General features: G+C 40.1%; 1 protein-coding gene across 1 annotated transcript in view; it reads right to left on the bottom strand.

The window, feature by feature from the left end:
- Positions 1–12,527, bottom strand: part of LOC145980182 (dipeptidase 1-like) — a 319,741-nt gene that overhangs the window by 176,216 nt on the left and 130,998 nt on the right. Inside the window, exon 3 of the mRNA XM_083113214.1 lies at positions 9,470–9,644. Within this exon, the coding sequence (XP_082969340.1) occupies positions 9,470–9,644 (175 nt within the window). The remainder of the gene's footprint in view (positions 1–9,469; positions 9,645–12,527) is intronic.

The raw sequence follows: 12,527 nt of genomic DNA, 5'->3' as shown, positions 1-12,527 counted from the left end.
AGGGTATTAACGCAGCAAGAAGGACCGTGGCAATGAGAAATTCGTTAAAGACAACACATCCCGACCTCAAACATCAAAACATGAGCACGGAACACAAAATCCGAAAAGTTGAGCATACCCCAGTTACACGCGAGGAATGAACGAATCATGTCATGTGGCATACGAGAGACACATTACTCCACCAGGAGGAGGGAAAGAAAAATACAATATCAGATAATTGCGACAACGTGTATTTTTACATGCGACAACTAAGTAATATCCCCCCATACACACACACAACACACAACAAATGCTACAATGTCTTACGCACAGACGGTGCGTGTCACTGTACACCTACTGAAGATGTCACTTATACCACACAAAGGGGGTGGGGAGCAATACCAAGAGTGTTCTCACTGGGATTTGCCGAGGACGATAATCACAGACGGTTTTCAAAATGTCTGCCGTTCACTTCTAAGCAGAGATGACAGCGACGAATCAAGGATTGTCGAGTACGAGCAAACAAGCCAGGTGTATCTGCTACCGTCGCGGCGGCGACGTTGATGCGAGCAACGAGGTCCTCAGCTGATGTGACAGACGTGTCGTATACGAGGGTTTTCATTTCTCCCCACAAGAAAATATCGAGAGGGTTGAGATCTGGCGACCAATGAACCTATTGCGAAACACGTCATGCAGGAAATGTCGTACATTACGATCGAAATGAGCTGGTGCCCCATCGTGTTGGTACCACATTTCTTGCTGCAGTGACAAAGGTACGGTCTCCAACAGTTCAGGCAGAACCTCACTAAGAAATGCATGATACGTGCGACCATTCAGGCAAACAGGGAGAATGTATGGTCGAATTAAATGACCATGTACTATCCCGCACCACACACTCACTGAAAACCTGTGCTGGTGATGGGTCACAAAAAGTGCATGTAGGTTGCCAAAGTCCCAGACATGGCTGTTTCTACTATTGAAGACATCCATCCTCGTGAAAATGGCTTCATCTGTCCACAATGCCTTTGCCCCGAAGTGAGGGTTTGTGTCCAGCTGATGTAACAACCATTGGCAAAACTCCATACGAGGGCGAAAGTCACGAGGTAACAGTTCTTTAACTTTCTGCAGTTTAAAAGGGTGCATTCCTTCCTCTGACAACACTCGCCAAACATTCACATCAGACGTGTTTCGTGCCCAAGCGAGCACGCACGTACTGGTGCCAGGATGTTCTGCGACCGCTGTTAACACATCTTCTGCAAACTCATGTGTGAGTACACTTCGGGGTCTTCCAACTTCTTGCCGCGGTGGTAACACTGACCCTGTTTCACGCAGTCGACTGTCCACTACCTGAAAGAAGGCGTGAGACGGTAAACGTCTATGTGGAAAGCGTTCTCCATAAAGACGCCTTGCCTCACGTCTATTACCACGTGCCTCCCCATAGATGAGATGCATGTCTGCTAGCTGCTGGGTCGTATACGCAGCCATCTGTGTAATAGGAAGCTTGAACTGCAAAGTATCGTTTTTGTTTAACACTGGCACACTGCACAAATTGGCCGTATCACCGTACGAACACCACAGACCAATTGTTGCGATACTTGACTTGTCCACTCCACCACGTCAACTTCTTTCAATACAACATACTAGTACTCTTCAATGCGTATGGCAACCTAGAGCGAACTGCTGATCATATCCCAGCACCTGCAACACGACTGGGACGACTGCCGGAGAGAATCAACCCTTCGAGCTCCTCTCGCGGGTACAGCAGTCATTAAGGTCAAACGTAGACTACGAGAGCCAGACTTGCCAGACTTGACAGCGCTTCCAAAACTGGTCTCTTTTACGTCACAGTGATCTCGTGCAAACACTCTTGGTATTGCTCCCCACCCCCTTTGTGTGGTGAAAGTGACATCTTCAGTTGGTGTACAGTGACACGCACTGTCTGTGCGTAAGACATTGTAGCATTTGTTGTTTGTTGTATGTGTGTATGGTAGTGTTGCCCAGGAGACGAGACTTTGGCCTGTCTCGTCTCGTGGAAATGCTGTAAAATGCTGTCTCGTCTCGAAAATATTCGTTTGTCTCGGGACACATGATCAATCTTGTCTCGTCTCGAATTTTTAAAAGCTTCTCCCGTCCCGTCCCGTGGGTAACACTAGTGTATGGGGGATATTACGTAGTTGTTGCGAGTAAAAATATACGTTGTCGCAATTATCTGATATTGTGTTTTTCTTTCCCTCCTCCTGGTGGAGTAATGTGTCTCTCGTATGCCACATGACATGATTCGTTCATTCCTCGCGTGTAACTGGGGTACACAACCTTGCTCAACTTTTCGGATTTTGTGTTCCGTGCTCATGTTTTGATGTTTGAGGTCGGGATGTGTTGTCTTTAACGAATTTCTCATTGTCACGGTCCTTCTTGCTGCGTTAATACCCTTTCCATGCATTGTTCTTTCAATGTTATCTATGTGTTGGGAATGTTGAAAAGACTCTAGATTCTGTCGGCCTATCGCCTAAACACACGGCCATGGAATTAGGAGTCTTGCAGATTTTCGCGCTGTTGCCACGTCAGAACCCAACACAACCTGCAAGAACAATCCTCCAAAAACCAGTACCATTTGGTTGCCCAGCATAGCCATAAAGGTAAGAAAAGTATCTTCAAATTTAAAATATCTAATATTGCAGTGTCCTTAGGGCGATACTTTTTACTCACCTTGAATAATAATCGCCAAAACAGAAAATATTGAATAGTTTTATAAAAATGTGCTCATACCATCACGTTTTACTGCTCTCGTTAAGAAAGCAAACTTGTAAGGAAGGGAAGCTCTGGCGGCGCCAGGATTGATCATCTTGAGATGCTGTTGGGTGCGGAATGAAATTTAGGGGATGCGATGTTGAAAATAAAGAAAACATCAAACATGTATGCGAGGGAGCCCCCAGAATTTCTTATCTTTCCAGGAAAGAATATTTTACCTTTATTATTGTTGCTGTTATACAAATCATAAAATTGAAATTGAATTGAAAATACTTTGGCGTTGGTGTCAAGTTCAGGCTTGAGTCCACTATTTAAATCGAAATTAAATTCACCTTATATTATTTTCATAAACATCTAAAATTTGGTTGATAAACAGTTCTTTGTCTTTTTGTATCTTTTCGCGATGCACAGATATGAGAGACCACTGCTGAGCGTTCAATTTGTGTGCGTTGGGTAAAAGAAAATCACTATACAATCTGAAGTTTTGTTATTTGCCAAAAAAAAAAAAAGATATGTACGAAACATATGAAATCATGTAGTCAGTTTTGTGTAAGTATCAGACTGTTTCCCTAACATGGAAGTGTGTATCGTATCGTACCCAAAGTATTGGGTAAGAAGTGTCAAGTCTTAACATAGCAGAGAAAGGAATGCTGAATAAGTAATCAGGCAAAGGTCGGGTGATTGACTTGGAAGGCGTATGTGGCATGAGAGTTGGAAGGGAGAGAGAATGGACAGTTGGCGAGTGGACGAGATAGAGCAAGGAAGTTGGAGGGACGTTTATTGGACAGTGGTGCATGAGGAGACTGGAAGGTCAGATGTGTGTCAATTACCATTATTGAGAGGACAATCTATGGAATAACATTCATCTTTTTGTGAGGCAAGTATTATCCTCTTTTTATCATTATCCATATTGGTTCAGTCATGGAGAGTACAGAAGCTCAATTACTTTACGTGTGAATTATTGTGCCATAACTTTGGATATAACCTTTAGAACCGAATCGACCTCACAGGCTGCACGAGTCACTTGTAGCCCGGACTGGACCGTTTTCTCAATACTGTGTCGCTTCCGTCTGTTGTTCGCGCATGCGCTGTGAATGTTTAACTTTAGATTGAAGGGGGCCTTGTCAATTGTCGCCTTCTGCTTCGGTGTGAAATCTCCGTATCCACAAACAACAACAACGAAAAGAAACACTCGATACAACTAACATTAAATAATTTCCCGGACACAACTCCATGATTCACTGAAAGCAAGAACAATTTTTGTTGCAGTGCGATTTTGAGAATAGAGGAAGAACAAGTAGGCGGAAAATAAAACTGTTTTTTGGCAGCGCTAACATTAGCGTTTGCGGATATTTCGTATCGTAAAGATCACAGGAAGGAGCTGTAAGTGAAAGGAATGAATGCATCCAGTTGTATGTGCAAAGATAGTATTCTACCTCCCTGCACGAAAAACAAAATTTAGTTCCTTTTTTGCGTATTTTTCACAGGTGTAGCATATTAATGTGGAGTTTTTCTACTTTTCGTCAACAATGATAAAAAAATAAAAACATGAGCTGTAGGAAATTATCGAAAACCCCACCGGAGTATCAAAAAGTACAAACAATTCTTAACAACAATGGTGAAGAAAGAAAGACAGCTTCTGATATTTGTATAGATCACCGACAATACAGAAAAGGAAATACGATTTCTTCTTCAGGATCAATGGATTGGATATTGAATACAATAATAGAGGTATCACTTCAATACCTAACATTTTACGCTAAAAGTGACGACATTGTTTTAATAGCATAACGTAATATAATATTTCATGAGGTTGAAAATAAGGTTTGAAGAGCTTGTGCGGAAGAAAATTAAGGGGTGCGCAAGCACCTCTACGCAGCCCCCTGGCGCCGCGCCTGAGGAAAAGATAATATTTTATTTGAAAATATAAGGATATTTTAAAAACCTAAATTATTTCAAGTCTTCTGCACTCTACTCGACCGCATGGAACATGGACAAATTATTGAAAAAGTAATAGAAACGAAGCTCGTTGAAGAAGAATTCTTAACAAAAATTGACCTCATTGATCTTTCTGACAGTCATCATCACGTGACCTGTCAATCGATACCTGACAAACTCCTTGAACTAAAAGGTATAATTTTGTGGACTGACGACCTATGAAATGAGTGCTTATTATGATATACGTTTGTACGTGCGAGTATTATGAAGTATCACATTGCTTAAATCACTCACGTATACACAAAATATATGAAAAACTAAATATCCTGACCAAGGCAGGAATTTATTTTATTTTAAAACATAAACTAAACGTAACGTTTCAACCTTCTAGCAATATCTTCTTCAGACTCTGTACCAAGTACAAATGAAACAAGGTACAAAATAGGAATATATATATATATAAAATTCACTCCCCTCCAGACACAAGATTATTAGAAAGTTGTTTCTGGAACATTCCAGCAGGTGGCCTTCCCTTGTCAACTGTACTTTCACCTGACAGGCGATTTAGCTAAACATTTCCCGTCATCTGGAAAGTGGTTGAACTTTTTATCTCACTCCCTTTCTCCTTCTCTTCTTCATTCCTCTTCCATCTTCTCTCCTCTTTTGCTCTTGTGCTTTTCACTCTTTCTAACACCATCTTCCATTCTTTGGTTATCTTCAGTCCTCCATTCCAGTTCATTGTGTCTTCTTCTCCTTTCTTCTCTTTTTCCTTGGCTTCCTTCCATTTTCACACTAGTACTCACTTCCCCCTTCCTATCTGCTTAGCCTCATACCACTCTGTGTCATGTCCTGTTTCTCTCGTGTGTTTAAATATCGCATTTCTCTCTCTCTTAAGTGGTACATCATCCCTGTGTTGTTTCAACCTCTCTTTCAGCCTCTTTTTCTGACGCTCTTTACACTTCACTTCGTAGATAATCCCTTTCTCTTCCTCTTCTCTGTTTTCCTTTTTCTTGTTTTCATTCTTCGCTATTTTTACGATGCTTCGCCCTCCCTTCCTGTAAGTTTTAATGCCCGCTTTCATAAGCACTTTGCATATCTTTTCTGTGACCTTTCCCATACTCCTTATTCCAAACCACTTTTCTTTTCCTCTTCTCTCTCTTCCTCTTCTTCCCTTCCACTTGTCTTCCTTCTTCTATTTATATCCAGTCTATCCTCCTTCCTGTAGTCATTATTTTCCAGCTGTTTCCATAGGCTTTTACTTTGCCTTCTTTTTCACATTCTTTCGTGCATATTTTCATGATTCTGTCCTCCTTTCTTTTTATAAAATTTATTTTTGTCACCTCACTTACATCACTTCTTTTCTGGCAGAATACTCTTACTGCACACTTCTTCTGATGCCAAGCGGTTTTCTTGTCCTCTGTTCCTTTTCATCAATATGTGTAGGTAGCTTATCTTGTCTTCTTCTTCTTTTTCGAGTTGAAACAAAAACAGAGAAGAGAAAGAGAAAGGTATTATCTACGAAGTGCTTAATGGTGTTATAACCAAATACATACTACTATTTATTCATAGATACAAAAAAAAATGGCAAACTTTTAAACAATCGAAAATGCTTTAAGAGATCATGGAATGAAATGCGAAAAATGTTCTTTTGAATTCTGGAGTGTAGTGATGAACGAAGTTCTCATCACCTGTCACAGTGCGCATGATGAAGGCTACAGCCCATTCTCGTCTGAAGATGTTCAGAAGTGAGTTGTCGAGGAACCCATCGTGCGCAAGCTTGGCGGTATCGCAAGTCCTGATGGATGATGCTGGGAGCGGTCCCGAAGGAATTGTTCATCGTGTTGGCCACCTTACGAATCTTGATTATTCTGTTCCCCCGTATCAGTTCTCCACTTTTGCGATGTTCTCATCAGTGGAACCAGTTGAAGGATGACCTGGTCAAACGTCTTCAAAATTCCCTACTCTTCCTTCGATGAATATGTTGCACCAAATTCGGACCATCTGCACAGACATTACAGTTTTACCGAGCAACCAGCTTCCTGTGGATGTCAAGCCAATTGCCCATTCGTACTGAATCACGGCAAGCACTTCGTCCTGACACCAGCTGTCGAATACACGTGCACCTACCATGCTGCACTCCTCTCTATAGGCGCGAGTCAGGCGTTTCACGATGTTCCGTCGTTTCCTTCCCCTCTGCGCATGCTCCTTCACGTCTGCGGGAGAAATGTCCTTGAAGGCGACAGATAGGGCTGGTCAATCACGTGCATGTTGTTACTAAATTATTTTTGTAAACATTTTATGGCACAGGAAAATTATTTATTGAAAGACCCTCGTATTTAGCCATTAGAGCTTCGACTTTCATAACTGACATTTTGTCTCTAACAACTTTATACTTATTTAATGTCTCTTTACCTCTTTATCAATCCCCTGCGGGGAAGACCTGGGATTATTTCCACCTTTTCAAGCGGCTCTGGGGGTAAAGGCGGCCAGGGGTGTGGTGCTGATCACATCACCCCCGCCTTCGGCCGTGATCAAGAATGTGTGGAACCCTAACTCGACACTCTCTATACGCCTTCATGACGTGGTGCAAATTACAGGGCCCTCCCCGATGGCGTAGTGGTTGCGTCGTCTTCTTTTAATCAAGGGGTCCCGGGTTCGATACCCGGTGGAAGCACAAAGTTGTTTGGATTCCATTTTAACTGTAGATCCAGTCCCGTTTAGCCTTACTGTGCATAAAGTAGACGTCAAACACCAACTAAAACAAACAAAGAACCGAAGAAGCAAGCAAACAAGCAAGCAAACAAGGAAGTAAACAAGCAAGAAAGCAAACAAGTAAGTAAACAAGCAAGAAAGCAACCAAAAAAAACAAGCAAGAAAGCAACCAAAAAAAACAAGCAAGCAAACGAACAAAACAAACAAACAAGCAAGCAAGCAAAGAAACAAGTAAGAAAACAATCAAGCAAAGAAGGAAGCAAACAAACATGTAAACACGCTAACAAACAAACAAAGCAGAGCAAAGAGGAGCACATTAGTTTTCCTTTTGCTATTTATCAACTGTTTTTCTGGAAATCAACAATCTATACAGGGTGAATAGAAACTATAGGGACAAACTTCAGGAGGTGATTCCTGACAGGTAAAGGAACAAAAAAGTTCATATCAAAATATGTCCGGAAATGGACGGTGAGCCTTCAATAAAGCAATTAGTACGGGTACACATTACATGGCATAACTTTCATCCATGTTACAAAAGGTGTTCCAAGTCGCCTCCATGGGTTGCAATGCAAGCGTCCACACGTCGCATCATGGATTGCCTCACTCGTTCGAATGTTGCAGCCTGTACCTGAATAGCGTCACAGGCCACACGGGCACGCTCTTCAAGGGTCTGCACATCAGGAACTGGCTCAGCATACACAACATTTTTCAGATGCCCCCACAAGGAAAAATCAAGGGGGTTTAAGTCCGGCGATCGAGCGGGCCATGCAACAGGGCCTCCTCGTCCGATCCATCTTCTGGGGAAGATGTTGTTGAGGTGTTGACGAAGAATAATGCGAAAGTGAGCTCGCTCTCCATCATGCATCAGCCACATTACTTGTTCGTCTGGAATTCCAGATACGTCTGTCCATTAAGGCGTTGTGGAAGAACAAATGGCCCAAGTAGGTGGTCGCCAGTAATCCTTGCCCAAACATTGATGCTGAACCGTTGCTGATGGGACGATTCAACCATTCCCCGAGGATTGACTGTAGCCACAAATGACGATTGTGTAAAGTCAATCTCTACCAAAGGTCGCTTCATCGGTGAAGAGGATTGGCTACAGAAAACCTAATATGGTGGTGGCCTATTGGAAAAACCAGCGACAAAACAGTTCCTTTTGGAGGAAATTCCGCTGGTGATAATCCCTGCACACGTTGCAGGTTATAGGGATTGTAGCAGTTTTCATGTAGGATACACAACACCTTTGCTTGGCTTACACCATGCTGGCGGGCCACTTGACTGGAGTTTGTACTGGGGTTGTTCTCAATATCGTGTAGCACATGTTCCTCCAGATCTGGTGTACGTACATGACGCGGCCGTCCTCCATGTTCGCCTGTATGAAAGGCCCCAGTGGTGTTGTCTGTCCGAGTACGTGGCTCGATAAATCCGTGCGGCCTCTCGACCGTTTCCCTCTACTTGACCGTATACGAAAACCATCTCGGCTTGTTCCTAGTATGAATAACGGACCATGGTGCTTCGACGTAGCTCTAACCACACAATCTACAACACAAAAAAGCACACTGTGAGTGTTGTTATGAGAGGATGATGTCGTTCTTCAGTGCCATATAATTTGGGAAATATGCGTTTCCGGGCATATGTTGATATGAACTTCTTGTGCCTTTTCCTGTCAGGAATCACCTCCTGAAGTTTGTCCCTATAGTTTCTGTTCACCCTGTATATACAGTTTCCTCCTCTGTTGCAAACGCAATGTGATAAAGTTTTCTCGTTTCATAGTTTTTGTCCAATATATCGGCAATTTTCATTAACAATTTATAGGCACAGATGGAAAATTATTATACATGTTGTTCCGAGGAAAAGCATTGTAATCGTGCCCCAAATAAGCATTTTTATTATTAAGAAAAGTAATTTGAGGAAATCTAGCATCAGAATTCCTAGCAGACACAACGCCTTTGATTTTAACAATATGAAATTGGCGCTACTGATACTGGAAAAGGCAGGAAAAAGGAGAGAGGCGGATAGGGTAGGGTAGGGAAGTCCCTAATCTAGACAAGAAGGAATCTTAATTGTCTCAGCAGAGATTGCAATGACTTACCCGTCCACGAGAGGGACTTCCCGCAGAATCCTTTTAACCACTTCCAGATTCGCCTCCAGCGCTGGAGACCCTCTCTGCTGGAACTCAATTGAAATTCCAATAACTGAGCACATGACTCCGACGAGAACTAGAATTCCAGGAAGAAGGAGCAGCTTATTTAGCTCCATGTCCGGCCCTGCAAAGAACAAGAGACATGTCTTAAGGAATTGCTGTTGCGACTTAATTTCAAGGGAGGCGGGGGGGGGGGGGGGCTGTCAGACCCACCATCTCGATTTGATCGATTTTTCACATCTGACAATTTTTACAAAAAAAAAATTATATAAATTACACTGTTCCCTAGGGCAGTGGTTCACAAAGTGTGCGCCCCGACTCCCTGGGGTGCCTTGGATGTCTTACAGGGGAGCCACGAGATGTTTTAATATTTTCACTGAAATGACACTTATTCCAATGTATGTGCTTATTTAGTACTTTTTACGCAAGAAATGGTTATGAATTTGAAATATATGTTAATTTTTTTAAAATTAAGGCAAGCAATCTAACCACACTAAAAGAGCATTGCAAATGTTAGATAGGCCTACATTCTGACTTGGGCAACGCGGAAAAAATCTTAAAACACTAAAAACTAACTAACTAAATAACTTTCTAGACTTCTTGAACCCGAAGGTTCATAGCTGCATCAACACAGGCCTTCAATCTGTCCCTATCCTGAGCAAGATCTATATACTCCTTTCCATTCCTACCAATTTCCTTTAGGTCCCATCTCAACATTATCCCTCCATCTTCGTCTTGGCCTTCCTACTAGTCTCTTACCATGAGGTTTCTCAACAAGAATCCTGTAAACTCTCCTTGCTTCTCCCATTCGTGCCACATGACCTCTACACACCTAAATCTTCTTGGTTTAATCATTCTAATTATATCTTATTATGTGCTTCTAAATTATGTAACCATCTCCACTCATCTGTCTCCTCATCACTTTTAGGTCCAAAGATTTTCCTAAGGATCTTATTTCCAAATACTCTCAATTTATGTTCATCTTTTAATGTAAGGGACCAAGTTTCGCATCCATATAATATTACAAGCAACATTACTGTTTTGTATATTTCAACTTTTAGTTTCTTTGATATTAAACGAGACGACAAAAGTTTATGAAGACAAAGGTAACATGCATTTCCTGAATTAAGCCTGCTTTTCATTTCCTCTTTAATATAATTTTCAATTGTTAGTGTTACTCAAAAATACTTGAATTTGGAAACTGGTTCAAACGAGTTGTTATCAATATTTAGATTTTGATTATTAACTAACACTTGGTTTCGGCCAGTAAGCATATATTTAGTTTTCTCTTTGTTAACTTCCAAACCTATCTCTTTAACTGCTTGAAAAATATTATAAAATTATTCTTAATTGTATATACATCATCCCCCAGTAAGTCTACATCATCTGCATATGCTAACAGCTGAGTCAAACAGTTTAATTTAGTCCTTCGTTAGATTCTTTTACCTTCCTAACAGCGTATTCTAAGGCAAAATTAAAGAGCAATGGAGATAATGCATTTCCTTGTTTTAACCCATCATGAATTGTAAATTTGACAGACATATTAATATCCACACGAATTTTACTTTCTGTTTCACTGGTGCATACTTTTATCATTTTAACAAGCTTCTTAGGTATTCCAAACTCGACTAATATATTATACAATTTATCTCTTTTTACTGAATCATATGCTTTTCTAAAATCAATGAATAGCTGATGGATATTTTGATTATATTCCCACGTTTTCTCATTTGTCTGTCTGATGTGAAAAATTTGATCTGTAGTTGATCTGTTACGTTTAAATCTACATTGAACACCGATTATTTCGTTAGCATATGTGGTTAGTCTTGCTAAAAGAATGTTAGATAATATTTTATATGTTGTTGAGAGTAGAGAAATTCCACGGTAATTATTGCAGTTCATTTTATCACCATTTTAAACACAGGAACAATTATGGATTCATTCCACTGGTGAGGGATTTCTTGCTTATTCTATATTAAGCAAATTATTTTATGAATTTGACATATTAACAAATTCCCACCATATTTATTAAACTCAGCTGGTATTAAATCAATGCCAGGTGCTTTGTTATTCTTTAGCCTTTTAATAGCATATTTAACTTCAGTTAAGTTATGTTCTGGAAATAAAGGTTCTAGTGTGTGTACTTCATTTACTTCTGATTTATCTCCTACATGAACATTTAAATGTCATTAAAGTAGTTCTTCCATCTATTTAAAATTTCGCTTGGAACATCCAAAAAATTGTCGTTTTCATCTCTTATCAACTTTACTTTAGTTTGCCACCCCTTTCTAAATTCATTTACGTCTTTATATAACTTTCTGATATTTTTGTTTTTGCTGTTTGTTTCAATTTCGTTAATTTTACTTTTCAAGTAATCTCGTTTTTACTTCTAAACGTGCAGTTAACTTCTCGCTTTATTCTATTATAAATACTTAAATTCGTAACATCAGAGAAATTTAACCACCTAAATCTAGCCTGATTTCTTATTTCTATTAGGTTATGACATTCATTATCAAACTATTGCTTACTTTGTCTTGGTTTATGGTACTCTATACTTCCTTTACCTGCTGATTCTATTGCAATATGTATGTGCTCCCAATTCTTATTTACGTCTGTTTCATTTATATTTTCATCATCATTTAAATCCTGCAAAATATCGAACCTATTTGACAATTTAATTTAGTAATCTTTCTTAATTCTTTCATCAGCAAATTTTCCTGTATTAAATTTTATAAATTTTAGATTTTGTTGGTTATGATTTATCACTGCGAGTCTTTCTCTTAATCTAGCAATTACTAAATAATGGTCACTGGCACAGTCAGCACCTCTATGTGTACGAACATCAATTATACTTGTATGCCTTCTCTTATCAATGAGAATATGATCTATCTGATTATGAGTTTTACTATTTGGAGAAGACAAGGTATGTTTATCGATATCATTATGTTCAAAGGTGGTACTTTTCACAATTAAATTCTTTGAAGTTTCAAAAGTAATTAACCTTATA

The sequence above is a fragment of the Lepisma saccharinum genome, chromosome 27, assembly GCF_977018435.1.
Source record: "Lepisma saccharinum chromosome 27, izLepSacc3.1, whole genome shotgun sequence".
NCBI lineage: Eukaryota > Metazoa > Arthropoda > Insecta > Zygentoma > Lepismatidae > Lepisma > Lepisma saccharinum.
The sequence above is the reverse complement of the archived record's forward strand: the minus strand, read 5'-3'. Positions and strand labels throughout refer to the sequence as shown.